Raw genomic sequence first — 27210 nt, 5'->3', positions numbered from 1 at the left:
TTGGTCAATGTTATCTCAATGGAAACCAGCTTTAAAGCTTCCAAACCTTCGTTTGGTGTGTGTCCTGTATCTTTAAAGCTGGTTTCCATTGAGATAACATTGACCAAGCAAGCAAAACGTTCAACTATATATCTGCAGTGTGAATGCAGCATAAGACTCAATTTTGAGCATATATTTATACAAAAAATATAGTTTTAAAAGCATGGTGTAGGCCCTTTAAAGCCTTCGGTAGGGCATTCCACATTTTAGCGGTATAGAAGGAGAACAAATTTGACCCTTTCCCATATTTGACCCTTTCCAGTATTATTTTGTTATAATTGGCTTCCCAACTTTGAGGGATTGAGCTATTTTATTAAAATCGCCATGAATCATGAACACATCTTTACTGTTTATTGTAACCCCTCAAGTGATGTAATGAGGGGCCTAAATAGAATAAAATCATTCTGAACTAATGTATGCTGACTAGGCCTGTTCCTAGGGTTACGGCTACAAGCCATGACTTTTCTTTACCTTGTGTGTTTTGCTCTTCTATTGTGTCCCAGGTGCAGTTTCTACTACTGTGGTCAGTGAATTATATGAATACTCCTTCAGATCTTCTGCCATAATGGTTTATGGATTTTTATACTGGGTGTCCAACTTCATCATAGGAATAATATTCCCTTACCTTCAGGTGATTAAATGAACAAATGTCTGGTATCTTGTCAGTCTGTATTTTTCGGACTTATTACAATACTAACTACTATTTTTCTATGACTTGTTTGTTCTGTACAGAATGCCCTGCAAGACTACGTGTTTCTGGTGTTTATGGTGGTCTGTGCAGTGTCTACCATCTTCCTCGTCATTGTCCTCCCAGAGACCAGAGCCAAAACTTTCATAGAAATCACCCGAAGTTTCGCCAAGTTAAACAAGATCTCTGTTTCTGACTGAATGACTGGAATCAGCCATACTGTACCCTAGAAGATTCCTCCAATTCAAATCGATTAGATTTTATATTGTTTGTTTTGACTGAAGTCCCCCAGAATACTTGGCCCCGCCCTTATTGAATATATATATATTAACCATTTTCCCAACTTTTGGGGGAGAGATGTTCCTTTCTTTTCAATTTGAATGTTACATTTTCCATGAATATTGTCCATATATATTAGTCCGGTATGTCAGTCTTGAGCCAGTTCTTGGTGATAGCCTTTTTCCCAGCAACCAGAAGGATCTTGACCTAAGGATCTGAGGCGGCTGCTACAAGAAACTGGTAAATGAAAACAAAGCCCATCCATGCCTCCCCCTGACCTTTCTATTGTAAATACCATTTATTTTGCATTGTGTATTACAATTGTTTTTTTATGATGATATTTTCTGCATATGCAACGGCCGGGATTCAAACTGGGTCTCCCACGTGAAAGTCCATTTTCTTAACCATTGATCCAAAGGGATATCCCTATAGACCGAGGGATATATTAGACTTTTGAGGCCATCAGACTGAGGCAGTGAGTCACTCTGCTACACACTGTGTTCTATCTGTCTGTCATTCAATGTTGTATGAGTTTTTAAAAAGCTATAGGCTTTTTTTGGTTTATCCTTTTAGTTGACCTTGTGCCAGTGAACTGTACTGTCATGAAACTGTACCTTGTCCTTTGCAAACCTCTAATAACATCTTCAATCAATTAATCCAGGGGTCTTCAACGTTTTCAGGCCGGGGACCCCCAAACTGATGGGGAGATGGAGCAGGGACCCCCTACCACCTCGTAGGGTGGGGGGGTCGGGGCTACGACATATTTTTTATTTTAAACATGTACAAGTTACAGCGAGCAGGGTGGGCCGTACCACTACCATTTCTAAACATACTACTTATTAACTGAGAACCAATGTCAATAATATCAACAATCTGTCAATTGCATAGCAATCATGTATTCAAGCTATTCAAAATGGATAGAATCATGATTTATTTTTTAACATAAATGTGGGGGGAAAAAAACGAAAAAAAAAAAACATTTTTTGAAATCTTTTTTTTTTTTTTTTTTTAAGCAATAATTTCGCGGACCCCCTGCAGTACCTCCGCGGACCCCCTTGGGGTCGCGGACCCCCTGTTGAAGACCCCTGAATTAATCAATCAATCAAACCAAGAATTTGTTTCCTGGGTGTATAGTTCCTTCCATATGACCACATTGGTCTCCTTCCTTCCGTATGACCCAGGTAAAGTAAAAGACAACACCAAATCTATTTGCGGAAATCCTAGAGAAAACATTGAGTATCAGGTTGTCAAAAGAAAAGCATACTTGAGAAACATGTCACGGTAGCAGAGACAAAGATATCAAACATTAATATGAATTTAGGTCTCACACACTTACTGAAGCCTTTAATTAAGAACTCAAGACTTACCTTCCTACATTGTTGTTGTCAGGTGGAAACCTTGATCAAAACCATTTCTTTTCAGGAAGTATTAACAAGCTCTTTTTAATACTTTCCATTGGTAAAATATTTATAAAACCCACAGACACACTTAACCATCTGGCATACCGATGTTTGGAAATTTTATAGGAGAACATTTTCAAAGATCTTGTAGATTGGCTGTTGCACTATTTTGTGCAAATATAAGACCATATATAACTAGTTGGAAGATATGTGCTCCAAAGTATGTGCAGAGTGTGGGTTATGAGTTGTGCACAGTAGGCCTATGTGAGGGATTGAAAGTAACCTTGTAGTTTCTTTGCATGTGAAAATGTAGGAGTAATGTTGGAGAACCCAGCCAAATGTAAAGAGCATCAATGTGTAATGTAATAAAAATAATATAACATGAACAATTGGTGACAAGTAGCATTTTTGTGTTTGTTTAAGGGTCGATTCATAGTTTAATAAGGAGCCGAGTTTATTTCGGTTCCGGAGCTCTTACCGAACCGAAATAAACTCGTCTCCTTATTAAAAACTTATTAAAGTATGAATCGACCCTAACCCATATAGGAGTGCAATGAGACAGACAGTGCACTAGAAGGATTGCTTTACTATAATTTTGAATATACTTTATCAGCCGAAATGGAATAACAGTAAGTCATACTTTGAAATGACAGTATCGTCACTACCAATGGCGTGATTGATAGTTGGCAGTTGTGCACACTGGCGGTTTTTAGCTCTACGCAGACTACGCAGTTGCTTGGAGCCCAGAGGATAGACGAGGCCCCCTGAGCTGCCCGTAGCAGCTCAGTAAATCTTCGCCCCCGCTGACTTTCGGCACCTCTTTAACCAAGGTGCTTTTTTTATACACTCGGACTGAAAGACCTACAAAAAAGGGAGACCCAAGTTATTGCGACCGTCAGGTCGCAGTTACTATCAAAACCTCGACCAGCTGTCCGTCAGTCTGTGAGTCAGTCTGTGAGTCAGTCTGTGAGTCTGTCACACGTCACACTTTTGCCCTGCTCATATCTCCGCAACCGTTGCCCCGATCCATGCCAAATTTTGCACACACACTCCTTGCCTGCCAAACCACAACCTCCACCCATCATGCCCCTCTTCTAGCGCCACCATGAGGCCGATTCTTGCAAAACACATTTTTTGGACACTGCTCCTACAATTTTTGCCCTAAAATCACGCAAATCGCTACACAGTATGTCTACACTCATCTCTTCAATATGGATCTGTCCCATTTGGCGCCACCTTCAGGCCGATTTTTTAAAACACATTTTTGGACACTACTCCTACAGATTTTGCCCTAAAATCACGCAAATCGGTACACACTACACAGTATGTCTACACTCATCTCATCAACATGGATCTGTCCCATATAGCGCCACCATCAGGCCGATTTTTTCTAACACATTTTTGACACTGCTCCTACAAATTTTGCCCAAAAAACACGCACATCGGTACACACTTGCTCTACACTCATGTCATCAACATGGATTTGTCTCATTTAGCGCCACCTTCAGGCTGATTTTTTTAAACACATTTTTGGACACTGCTCCTACAGAATTTGACCTAAAATCACGCAAATCGGTACACAGTATTTCTACGCTCATCTCATCAACATGGATCTGTCCTATATAGCGCCACCATCAGGCCCATTTTTTCAAACACATTTTTGGACACTGCTCCTACACATTTTGGACGCTGCGACCTGACGGTCGCTTATCTCCCGATTAGGGAGTCTTACTGGTTGTATAGCTGCGTCTCAAGTCCTTAATTAGATCCTATTTCCTACACTTCTTGTTGTTGTTTTTTTTTGGAACTCCTTATCTCGTATTACCTTACAGTTCCCTTTAGCCACACCCGCACGAAGACACTTGTGTGTGGAAACCGGTCGGCGTCCCTTATTTGATTTATGCCCTGGCCCCTGAGACATTAAAGACATTTTAACATTTGCCCTTGCTCGTCGGGAAGTGTGTCTAGAGTTCGCCGATCATGCTTTCTTTCATCTAGGGCTAGGATGGAGCTAGAAACTGACATGAACAATGTCCCGGTTCACCACTATACACAAGAATATACAGACGTTGTGCAACTCAATAAACATATTAAAAAACCTTAACAATGCCCACCCGACACAACAGTGGTCCCCCGGTTGATTCTTAGTCAGGGTGGTGGTCCCTCATTCACAATCTCATAATCTCCTATTCACAACCTCTAGTCTGAGCCCTTGGCTCCTTTACCGCTGTAGAGCTTCACAATTCACATAATTGCTTTCGGGCAGAAACCTCCATATTTCCATATTTCAACTTTGTATGTATTTTCATGAATTAAAGCCCTTTGTTGTACTACGGTGTCACACAACATGAGCAAACATTGGCTAAACTACAGTCTAAATAGCATTTTTTGCAATTAAAATTAAAGGAGAAATAAGTGAAAGTTATGGTCTGTGGGTTGTAAAAATACTGAACCAATGAAATGTATGCATACCTACAGTACTGCACTTATGGGGAGGGGAAATTAAAAACAACATAAAAAATCCTAAAACACCACATAATTATTATGTCTTTATTTATTCCACTTGACTTTTATTTCCATATTAATCCATGTAATCATGTTACATACGTTGGTGACTATTGAGATTGGCACACTTCCTGGGGCAAGCTGTCCAGATCACTCATGTCGCTCATACTACATATCTTCTGTTAATGTTTATGCTATGTGTATGCCTATGTTTTCCTAAATGTGTGAAGACAGTAGACTGCGTGAGTGAGATGAAAAAGAAAAAAAAACCTGGGTGAAATCTGCCAATCTCAATAGACACCAACGGTACAATTACACATACACATAATCACACATGAAATCGCATCACAAATGTAACTAGAAGCAGTGCACTTCCGAGCACAGGTCTCTGCCAGGTCAGGTAGGTTATGGTGGCCTCCTGGTGGCACTATAATAGGCCAATGTGAAAAGGGTGCCATGTCTTCTCCGGCCTTTCAGGGCAATTGGACGTTGCATGCATGATGCATTTTGTTCCAAAAAATGTGTTTTGCAAAAGTCGACCTGCTGGTGTTACCATAACAGGCCAATGTGAAAAGGGTGGCATTTGTTGTGTGTGTGGAATGTGCATGCCAAACTGCAAGGGAAATCGCAAGCTGCCTTCATGATTTGAGGCGTTTAGTTCAAAACGGACCAATCCTGCAAACTTTGGAAGCCAATCTTAGCGAAAACCTTTACCTCATGGTGGCACTAGAACAGGCCCATGTGAAGATGTGGGGCAGAGGTTCTGAATTGCCATCCAGGGAGTGTGTGCACTGTGCACACAGTTTGGCAGCCACCGACCGGGCCAACGGTGCCGGAGATTAGCTGGTAGCAGACGGACGGACGGAAACACGGACGGACGGACAGGGGGAAAAACATAGTCTCGGCCATGCCTTTTAGCCTGGCGGAGACAATAAAACATTAGACCCAGTAAAGAAATGACCAAAGCATCACAGACACAGGCAACTAAAGACAATAATCATCCGTAGATGTTTCTTGACATGACAAAACTCTCGGCTTAACCCGAAGGAAGTATCAGAGCAAGTTTCAGTTACTTGAGCATTGTACAATCCTGACATACAGTATCATCTTAAAGGAGTAGTTCACCCCCAAAATGACTTTTTTTCTATTGATTAGTCACGCCATGGAGAGTAGAGTTCAATAATATTTTTAGTTTTTTGTCGCATTCCTAAGACAAAAATGTGATAACAATAAATTTACCCCCATTCGTTCCGGATGGTGACCCGTTTCGAAACGGGTCACCATCCGGAATCAATGGGGGCAAATTTACTCTAATCAATTTTTTTTCTTAGGAATGTGACAAAAAACAAGAAATATTATTGAACTCTACTCTCCATGGCGTGACTAATCAATAGAAAAAAAAGTCATTTTGGGGGTGAACTACTCCTTTAAAGAAACCCCCAGTGTCTTAGGAGTATTCAAGACTCCTTATTCTAATGATAATAGTAATGTCCAATATAATGCAAAATATAATAGTCTATATGAGGACATTTTAAAAGTTACAATACAGGTAAGGTGAGTAATGCCGTATAGTTAGTATTACAGTTTAAAACCTATTATGGTGAATGACCATAGAATATGGTATATAATAACATATATGTACAATGTGGCACAGTTAGAATTCAGCTGTACATTTACTCAAGTACTCTACTTACTGTAAGTACAATTTTGAGGTACTTTTACTTTACTGGAGTATTTCCAATTGTATATACTTTTACTCTACATCTCAGAGAAAAATAATCCACAACAATTATTTGAAAACTTTAGTTAGTTACTTTGTAGATTTTGATTATTATTACAAAACGTATTGTACATTAACCACTTCAGCCCTATATACATTTTGGCCATTTGAAAATAGACAATCTACAAACTCGCATTGTAAGATTGTAGATCGGCTATTTTGTAAAGATTTTTTACATTTGAAAACTTCTACATTGATACTTTTACTTAAAGGGCCACTTCACCTCTGGGACAACCCGACCCAATAAAATAAGATAGGGTTGTCCCCAGAGGTGAAGGGCCCTTTAAGTAAAAAGTCACTTTTTACTATAGTAGTTTTCTTACAGTAGATCATTTTTTACAATCTTTTGACGGAATGCACTTTATAGCAATGCACCGTCAATTGTAGAATAGATTATTCGCACTTTCCCCCTCAAGTGTAAAACAACACAGAAATAGATACCCACAGCTCACAACTTTAAAGTCATTTGTTTGTATGATACGATAAAATAATAATAATAAATAATACGAGATGTTTACAGATTGTAGGAATAGCCTACACAAGTGGTTCTCAACCTTCTCAGTCCGCAACCCCCAAAATAATCCCCCCCCCCCTCCCCTCCCTGACGAGCATTAGAGTTGCGGTATTACAACACAGTTCTTTTGTGAAAATAGCAGATCTACATACTCACAAGGACTTGCATTGTGAGGCGTTGTGAGCATGTAGATCTGCTATTTTCACACAAATTCTGCCTCTAATATTTGACAATTAGGCCAATGTTTAATTTGTCATTTTAGACTAGGTACTGTATTAAAAAGTCCTTAAATTAAATTGCCACTTTAGAAATGTGTAGATACCCTCAATACACTTACACTTTGTTGGTTTGTTTACTGTTGAGTGAGAAAACAACGTTGCACATTAAGCTAATCATCTGGGGACCCTCCAAAATAATTTGGGGACCGACCCACAGGTTGAGAACCACAATGAGTTAAAATAATGTATATTGTATGAATAAATATACATATAAAGTACAATCTTTTACCAGAAAATATAAACGTACATCTTTCAATTATGAGTGGCCTCGCAGGGCAAACCAGGGAGCCAGGAGAGAGTTCAAACAAGAAGCGGTCGACGGAGAGAGAGAAAACACAGTCTTAACGTGAGCAATGCACGAGCGAAGTGTGATTCGCTTTGGGCAACTTAAGTAGCAAGCACAAACACAATCAACAGAAACAATACACAGCTGTGCGGTAACAAGTGTCCAACCAATCAAGTAAAAAAAGAGTCAGGTGAAAGGGGAAAACGAACGGGGGCGCTGATGGACAGAGCAGGGCACAACCGTACCCCCCCTCCCAAGGGACGACTACCAGGCGTCCCAACGTGGAACAGGGAGGGGAGAGGTCAGCAAAAACGAAAGGGGACAAAACATCTTCAGGGCGGGGACAGGGGCAGGGGCGTCTTCAGGGTAGACGAGGGGAAGAGACGTAGAGGGCAGAGGGGGACCTGGAGAGCACTCTTGTCAACCAGTCAGGAAACAAGGGGACAGGAACAGCACCGGTGGACCACCACCGAACGGCCGGGCCCCTGACGGAGCGGGAAAAACCCCCACACACAGAGGCGGGGTGGGACCGGAACAAAGAGCCCCCGAGGGACCGGAGACCATAACGAGGCCCACCAGAGAGACGTACCGGAACAACAGCGAGTCTTGAGTGCAGAGAAGCAGCAGCAGGAAACAGCATACACAGCAGACCCTCCAACGTAGAGGGTCCCGGGCTCCATCTGGGCAATACGCCAACCTGGCCTCAAGGCACCTCGTCACAGCTGACTGGGGGGAGGGAGGGTGGGTCTTGAAGATGAGCAGGACAGGAAACACTCACACAAGTAGTCCAAAACGGACCAAACCTCAAACACACACAAACTCACACACTCATACACACAGGAATTACAGGAGGAGGCAAAAAAAATAAAAAAAAGTGAGACAAGAACCCAAAAATAAAAAACACAACAGGGGGAGAAAAAAACAAACAGAATAAGCAGCTGGGATCAAAATAAAAAAAGGTAAAACGGGAAGGAGCTAAAACCAGCAAAAGCTGACCAAAAAACTAAAAACTACAGCTCACAGAGCCGGTAACGGGGAGAACACAAAACACAGCTACCAAAGAGCTGGAACGCTAGAAAAAGAATTAGCTACAGAACAGAAAACACGGTCTCACAGAGCCGGCAGCGAGACTACTAGAAAAAAAAGAAGAAAAAAAAACACAGCACAGCTGGAACACTAGACTAGTAAACTGAAGGCAGCGGGAGGAAAACACTGAACTAAAGTTTGGGCCTTACAGGCCTCGTAGGACACTTATTAATGAAATGGCCCTTAAGGCCACAGTAGAGACAACAGCCTTGCCTCATGCGCCGCTCTCTCTCCTCAAAGGGCTGGCGCCTCTCGCCAGGCCGTGGCTCCCAACCTGGCTCGTACCGGACCACCTCAGGAACGGGAAACTCACGGGAACGGGTAGGCACCGGGGTCCGGGGTCGGGTGGAACGGCTAGGCACCGGGGTCCGGGGTCGGGTTCCCCGCTGCGCCGACTGAAACTCTTCATCGGACGACGGGGGGGTTGGGGTCGAGGACTCGACTGGGGGAGCCTTCTTCTCGGCTCGGCGGCGACGATGCTGGGACAGAGACGGGCAGGAGTTCTCCGATCCGGCGGAGCGATGCTTGGGACGCACGTCACGGGAGACGTTGGACTCGGAAGCCCAACGCCGAAGAGAGGTCTTCAGAGAGCCGACCTCATGTAGGAGACCGACTCCCCCCTCTCGCTTCTCCGCCACTTCCCCCAAAGAACCTTTGGAGGACACCGCCTCCATTCTGCGGAGACGGTTCTCCATAAAAATCTGGCCGGCGACATTCTTCTCGAGCTTCTCCACACGGTCCGTTAAGTAGAGGACGCTCGCCAAAATGTCGTTTAACCGCTTTCCGTGAGACTCAAGCACACCTGAATCACCCTCCACACTATCTGCTGTAGGCTCGTGCATTCTGTTAAGCTTGAGAACCCAGAGGCTTAGAATGAGCGCAGAATTATGATGCGGAGGAGGAACTGGTGGCAACAAACAAACTTTACTGAAACTCAGTACACAAAGTACACAAGAATAGTTTGTAAACTTACGGAAACAAACGTAGTGGGAAAATAACAAAGGTACTCCTCACAGGGCAGTGAAAAATAGAACGGGTGAACAAAAAGCCTCGCAGGGCAAAACGAACAGGTGGAACCCAGAGAGCCAGGAGAGAGTTCAAACGGCACAAGTCCAAACAAGAGGCGGTCGACGGAGAGAGAGAAAACACAGTCTTAACGTGAGAATGCACGAGCGAAGTGTGATTCACTCTGGTTAACTTAAGTAGCAATCACAAACACAATCAACTGAAACAATACACAGCTGTGCGGTAACAAGTGTCCAACCAATCAAGTCAAAAAAGAGTCAGGTGAAAGGGGAAAACGAACGGGGGCACTGATGGACAGAGCAGGGCACAACACAGATAGGCCTATTGTATCACACACTTGAACTTCGTTTCAATCGACAGTATGTTGATCTCACTGGACCCAGGCCGCAGTATCTGAAGTGTAATAATGAGTTGTATTGCTTTTTTAAACCAGGGGTAGAAAATGGCATAGATGAGAGGATTCATACAGGAGTTAAGATACATCAACCAAAGGAAAAAAGGCAAAGCAAACGCTGTGTCGTTGTCCCCGCCTGCAAAGATGGGATAGAAATACGGACAGAAGCATATTAGAAACACAAGTATGACAGTACCGAGAGTCCTTGCTGCTTTTAGCTCTGATTTGTTTGCAGTACCGAGCTGAACGGTTCTAAATGGGTGCGTCTTCATGGCCCGTGCCTGAGACACAGCCACCACAAACACTTTACCATACAGAATTATGATGACAGTCACTGGACCGATGAATGTTAAAACACTATCGATAACACCTGCAAGAAAGTTAAAGACCACATTACACTCTCCATAACAGGTGCTGCCACTGCCTGCACGACTCAACCCTGTTTTCAATATCACAATGCTGTAGGAAACAGAGCAGACCCATGTGACACAGACAGTGATTTGAATTCTTCTTATAGTGATTTTGTTGGGGTACTGAAAAGGTTCACAAATAGCCACGTAACGGTCGGCCGATATGAGCACCATGGTTCCTACAGAGGAGGAGACAAGACAAAAAGGGAAAAAAGATCACACATGATGTCACCCAGAAACCAGCAGGAGGTTATGCAACGGATTAATTCAACTGGCATCACCACGAGGCCTACAAGGAAGTCTGAGACAGCCAGGGAGAGGAGGACAAAGTTGGTCGGGGTGTGGAGCTGCCTGGAAAAGGATAAGAATGTTTCCAACAAATATCTTTGACAAAAATAGAGACAATCTACAAGCTTGCATATATCGGTTAAGGATGCTATAGGGTCAGTGTGGTTAAAGGACAACTTTGTTTTTTTACAACAAGGGTTCATATTTTAGATTGTAACTAGAGAAAAGAAAAGATAAGTGTTAAAATCTTTTCTTTTACTGCTTTCTATCGTTTTTGCCATGAGTACAAGTGGCTAAATATGTCTTTTTAGATACACATATTTTCTAGATACAATAATCATCCGTAGATGTTTCTTGACATGACAAAACTCTCGGCTTAACCCGAAGGAAGTATCAGAGAAAGTTTCAGTTACTTCAGCATTGTACAATCCTGACATAGAGTATCATCTTAAAGAAACCCCCAGTGTCTTAATAGTATTCAAGACTCCTTATTCTAATGATAATAGTAATGTCCAATATAATGCAAAATATAATAGCCTATATGAGGACATTTTAAAAGTTACAATACAGGTAAGGTGAGTAATGCTGTATAGTTAGTATTACAGTTTAAAACCTATTATGGTGAATGACCATAGAGTAGACTATAGTATACAATAACATATATGTACAATGTGGCACAGTTAGAATTCAGCTGTACATTTACTCAAGTACTCTACTTACTGTAAGTACAATTTTGAGGTACTTTTACTTTACTGGAGTATTTCCAATTGTATATACTTTTACTTCTACTCTACATCTCAGAGAAAGATAATCCACTACAATTATTTGAAAACTTTAGTTAGTTACTTTGTAGATTTTGATTATTATTACAAAACGTATTGTACATTAACCACTTCAGCCCTATATACATTTTGACCATTTGAAAATAGACAATCTACAAGCTCACATTGTAAGATTGTAGATCGGCTATTTTCTAAAGATTTTTTACATTTGAAAACTTCTACATTGATGTATTGATACTTTTACTTAAGTAAAAAGTGACTTTTTCCTATAGTAGTTTTCTTACAGTAGATCATTTTTTACAATCTCATGATGGAATGCACTTTATAGTAATGCACCGTCAATTGAGTACCTGAGACGAAAAACAGTCTAAGCCCATATTTAAACATTTTGAATATAGATATTGTTTTTATTTACCAGACTGTAAACCACAAACTAGAAGTTTTTAATCTGTTAAATTCTTAATGCACTTCCCCTTCATTTTGTTGAATTAGATTGTTTTACCTGTACTTAACTCATATATATTAGGAATTATAAGACATAATACTTATAGAAAGTGGAAAAACAGTTTATCTCCAACAGGTTGTGGAACAACAGTATAAGTCTGTACAAGCAATATTCAGCAGACAAAGGGAGCAGATAAGATTAAAACAGACAATTGAACCCAATGAGGGGGAAGTGCATTAACAATGTAACAGATTACAAATGACTAGTTTGTGGTTTACAGTCTGGTAAATCAAAAAAATATATATATTAAAAAAAATATATATATATGGACTTATGCCTCATTCACACTACAGATATATAGTTGAACGTTTAGCATGGTAATTCAATGTAATCTCAATGGAAACCAGCTTTAAAGCTTTCAAAGCTTTGTTTGGAGCGTCTCCTGTATCTTTAAAGCTGGTTTCCATTGAGATTACATTGAATTACCAAGCAAAACGTTCAACTATATATCTGTAGTGTGTACACAGCTTTAGACTGTTATTCGTCTCAGGTACTCAATTGTAGAATAGATTATTCGAACTTTCCCCCCAAGTGTAAAACAATGCAGAAATAGATACCCACAGCTCACAACTTTAAAGTCATTTGTTTGTATTATACGATAAAATAATAATAAATAATACGAGATGTTTACAGATTGTAGGAATAGCCTACACAAGTGGTTCTCAACCTTCTCAGGCCGTAACCCCCAAAATAATCATATTTTAACTGGGGATACCCCCCCCCCCCCCTCCCTGACGAGCATTAGAGTTGTGGTATTACAACACAGTTCTATTGTGAAAATAGCAGATCTACTGTACATGCTCACAACGCGAGCATGTACGGAAACAAACGTAGTGGGAAAATAACAAAGGTACTCCTCACAGGGCAGTGAAAAATAGAACGGGTGAACAAAAAGCCTCGCAGGGCAAAACGAACAGGTGGAACCCAGAGAGCCAGGAGAGAGTTCAAACGGCACAAGTCCAAACAAGAGGCGGTCGACGGAGAGAGAGAAAACACAGTCTTAACGTGAGAATGCACGAGCGAAGTGTGATTCACTCTGGTTAACTTAAGTAGCAATCACAAACACAATCAACTGAAACAATACACAGCTGTGCGGTAACAAGTGTCCAACCAATCAAGTCAAAAAAGAGTCAGGTGAAAGGGGAAAACGAACGGGGGCACTGATGGACAGAGCAGGGCACAACACAGATAGGCCTATTGTATCACACACTTGAACTTCGTTTCAATCGACAGTATGTTGATCTCACTGGACCCAGGCCGCAGTATCTGAAGTGTAATAATGAGTTGTATTGCTTTTTTAAACCAGGGGTAGAAAATGGCATAGATGAGAGGATTCATACAGGAGTTAAGATACATCAACCAAAGGAAAAAAGGCAAAGCAAACGCTGTGTCGTTGTCCCCGCCTGCAAAGATGGGATAGAAATACGGACAGAAGCATATTAGAAACACAAGTATGACAGTACCGAGAGTCCTTGCTGCTTTTAGCTCTGATTTGTTTGCAGTACCGAGCTGAACGGTTCTAAATGGGTGCGTCTTCATGGCCCGTGCCTGAGACACAGCCACCACAAACACTTTACCATACAGAATTATGATGACAGTCACTGGACCGATGAATGTTAAAACACTATCGATAACACCTGCAAGAAAGTTAAAGACCACATTACACTCTCCATAACAGGTGCTGCCACTGCCTGCACGACTCAACCCTGTTTTCAATATCACAATGCTGTAGGAAACAGAGCAGACCCATGTGACACAGACAGTGATTTGAATTCTTCTTATAGTGATTTTGTTGGGGTACTGAAAAGGTTCACAAATAGCCACGTAACGGTCGGCCGATATGAGCACCATGGTTCCTACAGAGGAGGAGACAAGACAAAAAGGGAAAAAAGATCACACATGATGTCACCCAGAAACCAGCAGGAGGTTATGCAACGGATTAATTCAACTGGCATCACCACGAGGCCTACAAGGAAGTCTGAGACAGCCAGGGAGAGGAGGACAAAGTTGGTCGGGGTGTGGAGCTGCCTGGAAAAGGATAAGAATGTTTCCAACAAATATCTTTGACAAAAATAGAGACAATCTACAAGCTTGCATATATCGGTTAAGGATGCTATAGGGTCAGTGTGGTTAAAGGACAACTTTGTTTTTTTACAACAAGGGTTCATATTTTAGATTGTAACTAGAGAAAAGAAAAGATAAGTGTTAAAATCTTTTCTTTTACTGCTTTCTATCGTTTTTGCCATGAGTACAAGTGGCTAAATATGTCTTTTTAGATACACATATTTTCTAGATACAATAATCATCCGTAGATGTTTCTTGACATGACAAAACTCTCGGCTTAACCCGAAGGAAGTATCAGAGAAAGTTTCAGTTACTTCAGCATTGTACAATCCTGACATAGAGTATCATCTTAAAGAAACCCCCAGTGTCTTAATAGTATTCAAGACTCCTTATTCTAATGATAATAGTAATGTCCAATATAATGCAAAATATAATAGCCTATATGAGGACATTTTAAAAGTTACAATACAGGTAAGGTGAGTAATGCTGTATAGTTAGTATTACAGTTTAAAACCTATTATGGTGAATGACCATAGAGTAGACTATAGTATACAATAACATATATGTACAATGTGGCACAGTTAGAATTCAGCTGTACATTTACTCAAGTACTCTACTTACTGTAAGTACAATTTTGAGGTACTTTTACTTTACTGGAGTATTTCCAATTGTATATACTTTTACTTCTACTCTACATCTCAGAGAAAGATAATCCACTACAATTATTTGAAAACTTTAGTTAGTTACTTTGTAGATTTTGATTATTATTACAAAACGTATTGTACATTAACCACTTCAGCCCTATATACATTTTGACCATTTGAAAATAGACAATCTACAAGCTCACATTGTAAGATTGTAGATCGGCTATTTTCTAAAGATTTTTTACATTTGAAAACTTCTACATTGATGTATTGATACTTTTACTTAAGTAAAAAGTGACTTTTTCCTATAGTAGTTTTCTTACAGTAGATCATTTTTTACAATCTCATGATGGAATGCACTTTATAGTAATGCACCGTCAATTGAGTACCTGAGACGAAAAACAGTCTAAGCCCATATTTAAACATTTTGAATATAGATATTGTTTTTATTTACCAGACTGTAAACCACAAACTAGAAGTTTTTAATCTGTTAAATTCTTAATGCACTTCCCCTTCATTTTGTTGAATTAGATTGTTTTACCTGTACTTAACTCATATATATTAGGAATTATAAGACATAATACTTATAGAAAGTGGAAAAACAGTTTATCTCCAACAGGTTGTGGAACAACAGTATAAGTCTGTACAAGCAATATTCAGCAGACAAAGGGAGCAGATAAGATTAAAACAGACAATTGAACCCAATGAGGGGGAAGTGCATTAACAATGTAACAGATTACAAATGACTAGTTTGTGGTTTACAGTCTGGTAAATCAAAAAAATATATATATTAAAAAAAATATATATATATGGACTTATGCCTCATTCACACTACAGATATATAGTTGAACGTTTAGCATGGTAATTCAATGTAATCTCAATGGAAACCAGCTTTAAAGCTTTCAAAGCTTTGTTTGGAGCGTCTCCTGTATCTTTAAAGCTGGTTTCCATTGAGATTACATTGAATTACCAAGCAAAACGTTCAACTATATATCTGTAGTGTGTACACAGCTTTAGACTGTTATTCGTCTCAGGTACTCAATTGTAGAATAGATTATTCGAACTTTCCCCCCAAGTGTAAAACAATGCAGAAATAGATACCCACAGCTCACAACTTTAAAGTCATTTGTTTGTATTATACGATAAAATAATAATAAATAATACGAGATGTTTACAGATTGTAGGAATAGCCTACACAAGTGGTTCTCAACCTTCTCAGGCCGTAACCCCCAAAATAATCATATTTTAACTGGGGATACCCCCCCCCCCCCCCTCCCTGACGAGCATTAGAGTTGTGGTATTACAACACAGTTCTATTGTGAAAATAGCAGATCTACTGTACATGCTCACAACGCCTTGCATTGTGAGCATGTAGATCTGCTATTTTCACACAAATTCTGCCTCTAACATTTGACAATTTGGACAATGTTTAATTTGTCATTTTAGACTAGGTACTGTATTAAAAAGTCCTTAAAATGCCACTTTAGAAATGTGTAGATACCCTCAATACACTTACACTTCATGTTAGTTTGTTTACTGTTGAGTGAGAAAACAACGTTGCACATTAAGCTAATCATCTGGGGACCCTCCAAAATAATTTGGGGACCCTCCTGGGGGTCCCGACCCACAGGTTGAGAACCACAATGAGTTAAAATAATGTATATTATATGAATAAATATACATATAAAGTACAATCTTTTACCAGAAAATATGAACGTACATCTTTCAATTATGAGTGGATATACAGAGTATGTGTGTGTGTGTACACTTTCTTACAGAGGAATGTCATGTCAATATACTTCGGTTTGCTACATTGATTGGAAACTCAAACTAGCATATTGAAACAATATTTATAATTCAACCACAACTCCAGTGTCCATATTGTGTGAAATACATCAAAGTATATAGGTTTTAAATGGGTACAGATAGGCCTATTGTATCACACACTTGAACTTTGTTTCAATCGACAGTATGTTGATCTCACTGGACCCAGGCCGCAGTATCTGAAGTGTAATAATGAGTTGTATTGCTTTTTTAAACCAGGGGTAGAAAATGGCATAGATGAGAGGATTAATACAGGAGTTAAGATACATCAACCAAAGGAAAAAAGGCATAGCAAATGCTGTGTCATTGTCCCCGCCTGCAAAGATGGGATAGAAATACGGACAGAAGCATATTAGAAACACAAGTATGACAGTACCAAGAGTCCTTGCTGCTTTTAGCTCTGATTTGTTTGCAGTACCGAGCTGAACGGTTCTAAATGGGTGCGTCTTCATGGCCCGTGCCTGAGACACAGCCACCACAAACACTTTACCATACAGAATTATGATGACAGTCACTGGACCGATGAATGTTAAAACACTATCGATAACACCTGCAAAATAGTTAAAGACCACATTACACTCTCCATAACAGGTGCTGCCTCTGTCTGCACGACTCAACCCTGTTTTCAATATCACAATGTTGTAGGAAACAGAGCAGACCCATGTGACACAGACAGTGATTTGAATTCTTCTTATAGTGATTTTGTTGGGGTACTGAAAAGGTTCACAAATAGCCACGTAACGGTCGGCAGATATGAGCACCATGGTTCCTACAGAGGAGGAGACAAGTATTAAGACTAAAAGGGTAAAAAGATCACACATGATGTCACCCAGAAACCAGCAGGAGGTTATGCAACGGATTAATTCAACTGGCATCACCACGAGGCCTACAAGGAAGTCTGAGACAGCCAGGGAGAGGAGGACAAAGTTGGTCGGGGTGTGGAGCTGCCTGGAAAAGGATAAGAATGTTTCCAACAAATATCTTTGCCAAAAATAGACAATCTACAAGCTTGCATATATCGGTTAAGGATGCTATAGGGTCAGTGTGGTTAAAGAACAACGTTGTTTTTTTTACAACAAGGGTTCATATTTTAGATTGTAACTAGAGAAAAGAAAAGATAAGTGTTAAAATATTTTCTTTTACTGCTTTCTATCGTTTTTGCCATGAGTACAAGTGGCTAAATGTGTCTTTTTAGATACAATAAGCCCATTCCCAAGATGCACCACAATCTTTGATGGGCAGATGTGACTTTTACACTAGTAGTGTTACTGTAAATAGTAGTAAAGAAATCTCCAGATTATTATGTCTAAAAATACATATTTAGCCACTTGTACAGTACACATGCCTCCAACCACTGAATTCAACATCGCTAAAAAAAAAAAAAAAAAAAAAAAACGATCTGAAAAAGAAAAGATTTTAACACTCATCTTTCTCTAGTTACAATCAAAAATATGAACCCAATAAAGTTGTCCTTTTTAACATACAGCAAAGCAGAGGTACAATAAAGCATTTGTGCCACCAAAGTAAATTGCCCTTGTCAAAAGAATAATATGGGCTGTGCTGAGAACCAGTAAGAGCCGCTCGCTTGTGTCCCCCACCTGAAATGTGAGATGGAGATGATGACCAGTAGGTTTAAAACCACTGTGAGCACAGAGAGGGCGCTCCCCAGAATGTACAGGGAGATGGCCTCAGAGCTGGGACGTACCAGCCTCCTGCAGGAGGTGTTGAGGAATTCTGGAAAGCAGAGCCCGTCTCTTTCGAGAATCTCCATCATCAGAGAGACGAGGAGGTGAGAAGCTGCCGAGGTCTGGGCAGCTCTCTGACTAAACGTCTCTGTCACAGCGTTTTATCTCTTTGGAGTGCCTCTTCTTCCCCAGCGTCAATCTCTCTGTTTCATCACTCCTCCTCCTGTCACCAACCCCTCCTCCTCCTGTCCCCAATACCCTCTTGCTGCCTTCTCGTCTTGTTTGGTCTCATTTCTAGACAGGTCTGTCTGTGACTGTGCGATTGTCCAGATATTTCTTGTTTCTTTTTTCCCTTAAAGTATAACATGGGACCGGTTCCCCTAGTCTATCCTTAAATAATGTTTTCCCTCTACAACAAATCTCTATATCAGATCTACAAGCTGTGAGATACTAGATCTGCTATTTTCTGCAAATGTATGCCTCCCTGGGGGTGCCCACTGAGAAAGGTGTTAAGCCTGCAGTTTTTTGTTTGTATCTCTCTGTTTTCAGTGCTCATTGATGATTGGAAGGTGGAGCGGCAGAAGAGTTTGGGAGACACGCATGGGCCTCATTGGCAATCAGACAGCCTGTATTTATCCAGTACCTGGCTTAAAGTCCTGCTCGCAATTTGGTGTTAGGGGAGTTTCTCACCTGAACTGAGTCAGTGGGTCCCTAGACATGAAAAATCACCAAGGTGCTCGTTCGCCATAGTGCCACGAATGGCGCAATGACCAAATCAAATATGGCTGCCATCGGCTATGATGAAAATCCAACTTTTCTAGATTGTACATTAACCACTTCAGCCCTATAAACATTTTGGCCATTTGAAAATAGACAATCTACAAGCTCACATTGTAAGATTGTAGATCGGCTATTTTCTAAAGATTTTTTACATTTGAAAACTTCTACATTGATGTATTGATACTTTTACTTAAGTAAAAAGTGACTTTTTCCTATAGTAGTTTTCTTACAGTAGATCATTTTTTACAATCTCATGATGGAATGCACTTTATAGTAATGCACCGTCAATTGAGTACCTTAGACGAAAAACAGTCTAAGCCCATATTTAAACATTTTGAATATAGATATTGTTTTTATTTACCAGACTGTAAACCACAAACTAGAAGTTTTTAATCTGTTAAATTCTTAATGCACTTCCCCTTCATTTTGTTGAATTAGATTGTTTTACTTAACTCATATATATTAGGAATTATAAGACATAATACTTATAGAAAGTGGAAAAACAGTTTATCTCCAACAGGTTGTGGAACAACAGTATAAGTCTGTACAAGCAATATTCAGCAGACAAAGGGAGCAGATAAGATTAAAACAGACAATTGAACCAAATGAGGGGGAAGTGCATTAACAATGTAACAGATTAAAAATGACTAGTTTGTGGTTTACAGTCTGGTAAATCAAAAAAATATATATATATAAAAAAATATATATATGGACTTATGCCTCATTCACACTACAGATATATAGTTGAACGTTTAGCATGGTAATTCAATGTAATCTCAATGGAAACCAGCTTTAAAGCTTTCAAAGCTTTGTTTGGAGCGTCTCCTGTATCTTTAAAGCTGGTTTCCATTGAGATTACATTGAATTACCAAGCAAAACGTTCAACTATATATCTGTAGTGTGTACACAGCTTTAGACTGTTATTCGTCTCAGGTACTCAATTGTAGAATAGATTATTCGAACTTTCCCCCCAAGTGTAAAACAATGCAGAAATAGATACCCACAGCTCACAACTTTAAAGTCATTTGTTTGTATTATACGATAAAATAATAATAATAATAAATAATACGAGATGTTTACAGATTGTAGGAATAGCCTACACAAGTGGTTCTCAACCTTCTCAGGACGTAACCCCCAAAATAATCATATTTTAACTGGGGATACCCCCCCCCCCCCCCCTCCCTGACGAGCATTAGAGTTGTGGTATTACAACACAGTTCTATTGTGAAAATAGCAGATCTACTCTACATGCTCACAACGCCTTGCACTGCTATTTTCACACAAATTCTGCCTCTAACATTTGACAATTTGGCCAATGTTTAATTTGTCATTTTAGACTAGGTACTGTATTAAAAAGTCCTTAAAATGCCACTTTAGAAATGTGTAGATACCCTCAATACACTTACACTTCATGTTAGTTTGTTTACTGTTGAGTGAGAAAACAACGTTGCACATTAAGCTAATCATCTGGGGACCCTCCAAAATAATTTGGGGACCCTCCTGGGGGTCCCGACCCACAGGTTGAGAACCACAATGAGTTAAAATAATGTATATTATATGAATAAATATACATATAAAGTACAATCTTTTACCAGAAAATATGAACGTACATCTTTCAATTATGAGTGGATATACAGAGTATGTGTGTGTGTGTACACTTTCTTACAGAGGAATGTCATGTCAATATACTTCGGTTTGCTACATTGATTGGAAACTCAAACTAGCATATTGAAACAATATTTATAATTCAACCACAACTCCAGTGTCCATATTGTGTGAAATACATCAAAGTATATAGGTTTTAAATGGGTACAGATAGGCCTATTGTATCACACACTTGAACTTTGTTTCAATCGACAGTATGTTGATCTCACTGGACCCAGGCCGCAGTATCTGAAGTGTAATAATGAGTTGTATTGCTTTTTTAAACCAGGGGTAGAAAATGGCATAGATGAGAGGATTAATACAGGAGTTAAGATACATCAACCAAAGGAAAAAAGGCATAGCAAATGCTGTGTCATTGTCCCCGCCTGCAAAGATGGGATAGAAATACGGACAGAAGCATATTAGAAACACAAGTATGACAGTACCAAGAGTCCTTGCTGCTTTTAGCTCTGATTTGTTTGCAGTACCGAGCTGAACGGTTCTAAATGGGTGCGTCTTCATGGCCCGTGCCTGAGACACAGCCACCACAAACACTTTACCATACAGAATTATGATGACAGTCACTGGACCGATGAATGTTAAAACACTATCGATAACACCTGCAAAATAGTTAAAGACCACATTACACTCTCCATAACAGGTGCTGCCTCTGTCTGCACGACTCAACCCTGTTTTCAATATCACAATGTTGTAGGAAACAGAGCAGACCCATGTGACACAGACAGTGATTTGAATTCTTCTTATAGTGATTTTGTTGGGGTACTGAAAAGGTTCACAAATAGCCACGTAACGGTCGGCAGATATGAGCACCATGGTTCCTACCGAGGAGGAGACAAGTATTAAGACCAAAAGGGAAAAAAGATCACACATGATGTCACCCAGAAACCAGCAGGAGGTTATGCAACGGATTAATTCAACTGGCATCACCACGAGGCCTACAAGGAAGTCTGAGACAGCCAGGGAGAGGAGGACAAAGTTGGTCGGGGTGTGGAGCTGCCTGGAAAAGGATAAGAATGTTTCCAACAAATATCTTTGCCAAAAATAGACAATCTACAAGCTTGCATAAATCGGTTAAGGATGCTATAGGGTCAGTGTGGTTAAAGGACAACGTTGTTTTTTTACAACAAGGGTTCATATTTTAGATTGTAACTAGAGAAAAGAAAAGATAAGTGTTAAAATATTTTCTTTTACTGCTTTCTATCGTTTTTGCCATGAGTACAAGTGGCTAAATGTGTCTTTTTAGATACAATAAGCCCATTCCCAAGATGCACCACAATCTTTGATGGGCAGATGTGACTTTTACACTAGTAGTGTTACTGTAAATAGTAGTAAAGAAATCTCCAGATTATTATGTCTAAAAATACATATTTAGCCACTTGTACAGTACACATGCCTCCAACCACTGAATTCAACATCGCTAAAAAAAAAAAAAAAAAAAAAAAAACGATCTGAAAAAGAAAAGATTTTAACACTCATCTTTCTCTAGTTACAATCAAAAATATGAACCCAATAAAGTTGTCCTTTTTAACATACAGCAAAGCAGAGGTACAATAAAGCATTTGTGCCACCAAAGTAAATTGCCCTTGTCAAAAGAATAATATGGGCTGTGCTGAGAACCAGTAAGAGCCGCTCGCTTGTGTCCCCCACCTGAAATGTGAGATGGAGATGATGACCAGTAGGTTTAAAACCACTGTGAGCACAGAGAGGGCGCTCCCCAGAATGTACAGGGAGATGGCCTCAGAGCTGGGACGTACCAGCCTCCTGCAGGAGGTGTTGAGGAATTCTGGAAAGCAGAGCCCGTCTCTTTCGAGAATATCCATCATCAGAGAGACGAGGAGGTGAGAAGCTGCCGAGGTCTGGGCAGCTCTCTGACTAAACGTCTCTGTCACAGCGTTTTATCTCTTTGGAGTGCCTCTTCTTCCCCAGCGTCAATCTCTCTGTTTCATCACTCCTCCTCCTGTCACCAACCCCTCCTCCTCCTGTCCCCAATACCCTCTTGCTGCCTTCTCGTCTTGTTTGGTCTCATTTCTAGACAGGTCTGTCTGTGACTGTGCGATTGTCCAGATATTTCTTGTTTCTTTTTTCCCTTAAAGTATAACATGGGACCGGTTCCCCCAGTAGTCTATCCTTAAATAATGTTTTCCCTCTACAACAAATCTCTATATCAGATCTACAAGCTGTGAGATACTAGATCTGCTATTTTCTGCAAATGTATGCCTCCCTGGGGGTGCCCACTGAGAAAGGTGTTAAGCCTGCAGTTTTTTGTTTGTATCTCTCTGTTTTCAGTGCTCATTGATGATTGGAAGGTGGAGCGGCAGAAGAGTTTGGGAGACACGCATGGGCCTCATTGGCAATCAGACAGCCTGTATTTATCCAGTACCTGGCTTAAAGTCCTGCTCGCAATTTGGTGTTAGGGGAGTTTCTCACCTGAACTGAGTCAGTGGGTCCCTAGACATGAAAAATCACCAAGGTGCTCGTTCGCCATAGTGCCACGAATGGCGCAATGACCAAATCAAATATGGCTGCCATCGGCTATGATGAAAATCCAACTTTTCTAGATTGTACATTAACCACTTCAGCCCTATAAACATTTTGGCCATTTGAAAATAGACAATCTACAAGCTCACATTGTAAGATTGTAGATCGGCTATTTTCTAAAGATTTTTTACATTTGAAAACTTCTACATTGATGTATTGATACTTTTACTTAAGTAAAAAGTGACTTTTTCCTATAGTAGTTTTCTTACAGTAGATCATTTTTTACAATCTCATGATGGAATGCACTTTATAGTAATGCACCGTCAATTGAGTACCTTAGACGAAAAACAGTCTAAGCCCATATTTAAACATTTTGAATATAGATATTGTTTTTATTTACCAGACTGTAAACCACAAACTAGAAGTTTTTAATCTGTTAAACTCTTAATGCACTTCCCCTTCATTTTGTTGAATTAGATTGTTTTACCTGTACTTAACTCATATATATTAGGAATTATAAGACATAATACTTATAGAAAGTGGAAAAACAGTTTATCTCCAACAGGTTGTGGAACAACAGTATAAGTCTGTACAAGCAATATTCAGCAGACAAAGGGAGCAGATAAGATTAAAACAGACAATTGAACCAAATGAGGGGGAAGTGCATTAACAATGTAACAGATTACAAATGACTAGTTTGTGGTTTACAGTCTGGTAAATCAAAAAAATATATATATAAAAAAAAAATATATATGGACTTATGCCTCATTCACACTACAGATATATAGTTGAACGTTTAGCATGGTAATTCAATGTAATCTCAATGGAAACCAGCTTTAAAGCTTTCAAAGCTTTGTTTGGAGCGTCTCCTGTATCTTTAAAGCTGGTTTCCATTGAGATTACATTGAATTACCAAGCAAAACGTTCAACTATATATCTGTAGTGTGTACACAGCTTTAGACTGTTATTCGTCTCAGGTACTCAATTGTAGAATAGATTATTCGAACTTTCCCCCCAAGTGTAAAACAATGCAGAAATAGATACCCACAGCTCACAACTTTAAAGTCATTTGTTTGTATTATACGATAAAATAATAATAATAATAAATAATACGAGATGTTTACAGATTGTAGGAATAGCCTACACAAGTGGTTCTCAACCTTCTCAGGCCGTAACCCCCAAAATAATCATATTTTAACTGGGGATACCCCCCCCCCCCCCCCCCCCCTCCTCCCTGACGAGCATTAGAGTTGTGGTATTACAACACAGTTCTATTGTGAAAATAGCAGATCTACTGTACATGCTCACAACGCCTTGCATTGTGAGCATGTAGATCTGCTATTTTCACACAAATTCTGCCTCTAACATTTGACAATTTGGCCAATGTTTAATTTGTCATTTTAGACTAGGTACTGTATTAAAAAGTCCTTAAAATGCCACTTTAGAAATGTGTAGATACCCTCAATACACTTACACTTCATGTTAGTTTGTTTACTGTTGAGTGAGAAAACAACGTTGCACATTAAGCTAATCATCTTATTATTTTAACCACAATGAGTTAAAATAATGTATATTATATGAATAAATATACATATAAAGTACAATCTTTTACCAGAAAATATGAACGTACATCTTTCAATTATGAGTGGATATACAGAGTATGTGTGTGTGTGTACACTTTCTTACAGAGGAATGTCATGTCAATATACTTCGGTTTGCTACATTGATTGGAAACTCAAACTAGCATATTGAAACAATATTTATAATTCAACCACAACTCCAGTGTCCATATTGTGTGAAATACATCAAAGTATATAGGTTTTAAATGGGTACAGATAGGCCTATTGTATCACACACTTGAACTTTGTTTCAATCGACAGTATGTTGATCTCACTGGACCCAGGCCGCAGTATCTGAAGTGTAATAATGAGTTGTATTGCTTTTTTAAACCAGGGGTAGAAAATGGCATAGATGAGAGGATTAATACAGGAGTTAAGATACATCAACCAAAGGAAAAAAGGCATAGCAAATGCTGTGTCATTGTCCCCGCCTGCAAAGATGGGATAGAAATACGGACAGAAGCATATTAGAAACACAAGTATGACAGTACCAAGAGTCCTTGCTGCTTTTAGCTCTGATTTGTTTGCAGTACCGAGCTGAACGGTTCTAAATGGGTGCGTCTTCATGGCCCGTGCCTGAGACACAGCCACCACAAACACTTTACCATACAGAATTATGATGACAGTCACTGGACCGATGAATGTTAAAACACTATCGATAACACCTGCAAAATAGTTAAAGACCACATTACACTCTCCATAACAGGTGCTGCCTCTGTCTGCACGACTCAACCCTGTTTTCAATATCACAATGTTGTAGGAAACAGAGCAGACCCATGTGACACAGACAGTGATTTGAATTCTTCTTATAGTGATTTTGTTGGGGTACTGAAAAGGTTCACAAATAGCCACGTAACGGTCGGCAGATATGAGCACCATGGTTCCTACCGAGGAGGAGACAAGTATTAAGACTAAAAGGGTAAAAAGATCACACATGATGTCACCCAGAAACCAGCAGGAGGTTATGCAACGGATTAATTCAACTGGCATCACCACGAGGCCTACAAGGAAGTCTGAGACAGCCAGGGAGAGGAGGACAAAGTTGGTCGGGGTGTGGAGCTGCCTGGAAAAGGATAAGAATGTTTCCAACAAATATCTTTGCCAAAAATAGACAATCTACAAGCTTGCATATATCGGTTAAGGATGCTATAGGGTCAGTGTGGTTAAAGAACAACGTTGTTTTTTTTACAACAAGGGTTCATATTTTAGATTGTAACCAGAGAAAAGAAAAGATAAGTGTTAAAATATTTTCTTTTACTGCTTTCTATCGTTTTTGCCATGAGTACAAGTGGCTAAATGTGTCTTTTTAGATACAATAAGCCCATTCCCAAGATGCACCACAATCTTTGATGGGCAGATGTGACTTTTACACTAGTAGTGTTACTGTAAATAGTAGTAAAGAAATCTCCAGCTTATTATGTCTAAAAATACATATTTAGCCACTTGTACACATGCCTCCAACCACTGAATTCAACATCGCTAAAATGAAAAAAAGAAAAAAAAACAACAACAACAAATGATAGAGACCTGAAAAAGAAAAGATTTTAACACTCATCTTTCTCTAGTTACAATCAAAAATATGAACCCAATAAAGTTGTCCTTTTTAACATACAGCAAAGCAGAGGTACAATAAAGCATTTGTGCCACCAAAGTAAATTGCCCTTGTCAAAAGAATAATATGGGCTGTGCTGAGAACCAGTAAGAGCCGCTCGCTCGTGTCCCCCACCTGAAATGTGAGATGGAGATGATGACCAGTAGGTTGAAAACCACTGTGAGCACAGAGAGGGCGCTCCCCAGAATGTACAGGGAGATGGCCTCAGAGCTGGGACGTACCAGCCTCCTGCAGGAGGTGTTGAGGAATTCTGGAAAGCAGAGCCCGTCTCTTTCGAGAATCTCCATCATCAGAGAGACGAGGAGGAGAGAAGCTGCCGAGGTCTGGGCAGCTCTCTGACTAAACGTCTCTGTCACAGCGTTTTATCTCTTTGGAGTGCCTCTTCTTCCCCAGCGTCAATCTCTCTGTTTCATCACTCCTCCTCCTGTCACCAACCCCTCCTCCTCCTGTCCCCAATACCCTCTTGCTGCCTTCTCGTCTTGTTTGGTCTCATTTCTAGACAGGTCTGTCTGTGACTGTGTGCGATTGTCCAGATATTTCTTGTTTCTTTTTTCCCTTAAAGTATAACATGGTTCCCCC

The 27210-nt window shown here is 39.8% G+C and overlaps 1 protein-coding gene and 1 pseudogene across 2 annotated transcripts; both read right to left on the bottom strand.

Annotated features, from left to right (window-relative positions):
• Positions 1-8101: 8101 nt before the first annotated feature.
• LOC308306776 lies at positions 8102-22742 on the bottom strand (annotated as a pseudogene). The gene is made up of 8 exons: positions 22570-22742; positions 17622-17740; positions 17211-17342; positions 16916-17108; positions 13645-14288; positions 10393-11036; positions 9005-9698; positions 8102-8128 (listed from the first exon to the last, which is right to left on the bottom strand). The product of its transcript is annotated as an uncharacterized misc_RNA (transcript).
• Positions 22743-25241: 2499 nt separating this feature from the next.
• Positions 25242-26918, bottom strand: LOC308306775 (trace amine-associated receptor 13c-like; the record flags this gene model as incomplete). The annotated part of the gene is made up of 2 exons (XM_080751818.1): positions 25242-26082; positions 26746-26918. The coding sequence occupies 2 exons, from the start codon at positions 26916-26918 to the stop codon at positions 25242-25244; spliced, it is 1014 nt and encodes a 337-aa protein (XP_080607944.1).
• Positions 26919-27210: the final 292 nt, after the last annotated feature.

The sequence above is a fragment of the Nannobrachium achirus genome (assembly GCF_963921795.1).
Source record: "Nannobrachium achirus genome assembly, chromosome: 21".
Classification (NCBI taxonomy): domain Eukaryota; kingdom Metazoa; phylum Chordata; class Actinopteri; order Myctophiformes; family Myctophidae; genus Nannobrachium; species Nannobrachium achirus.
Note: the sequence above shows the minus strand (reverse complement) of the source record. Positions and strands in the feature narration are given on the sequence as shown.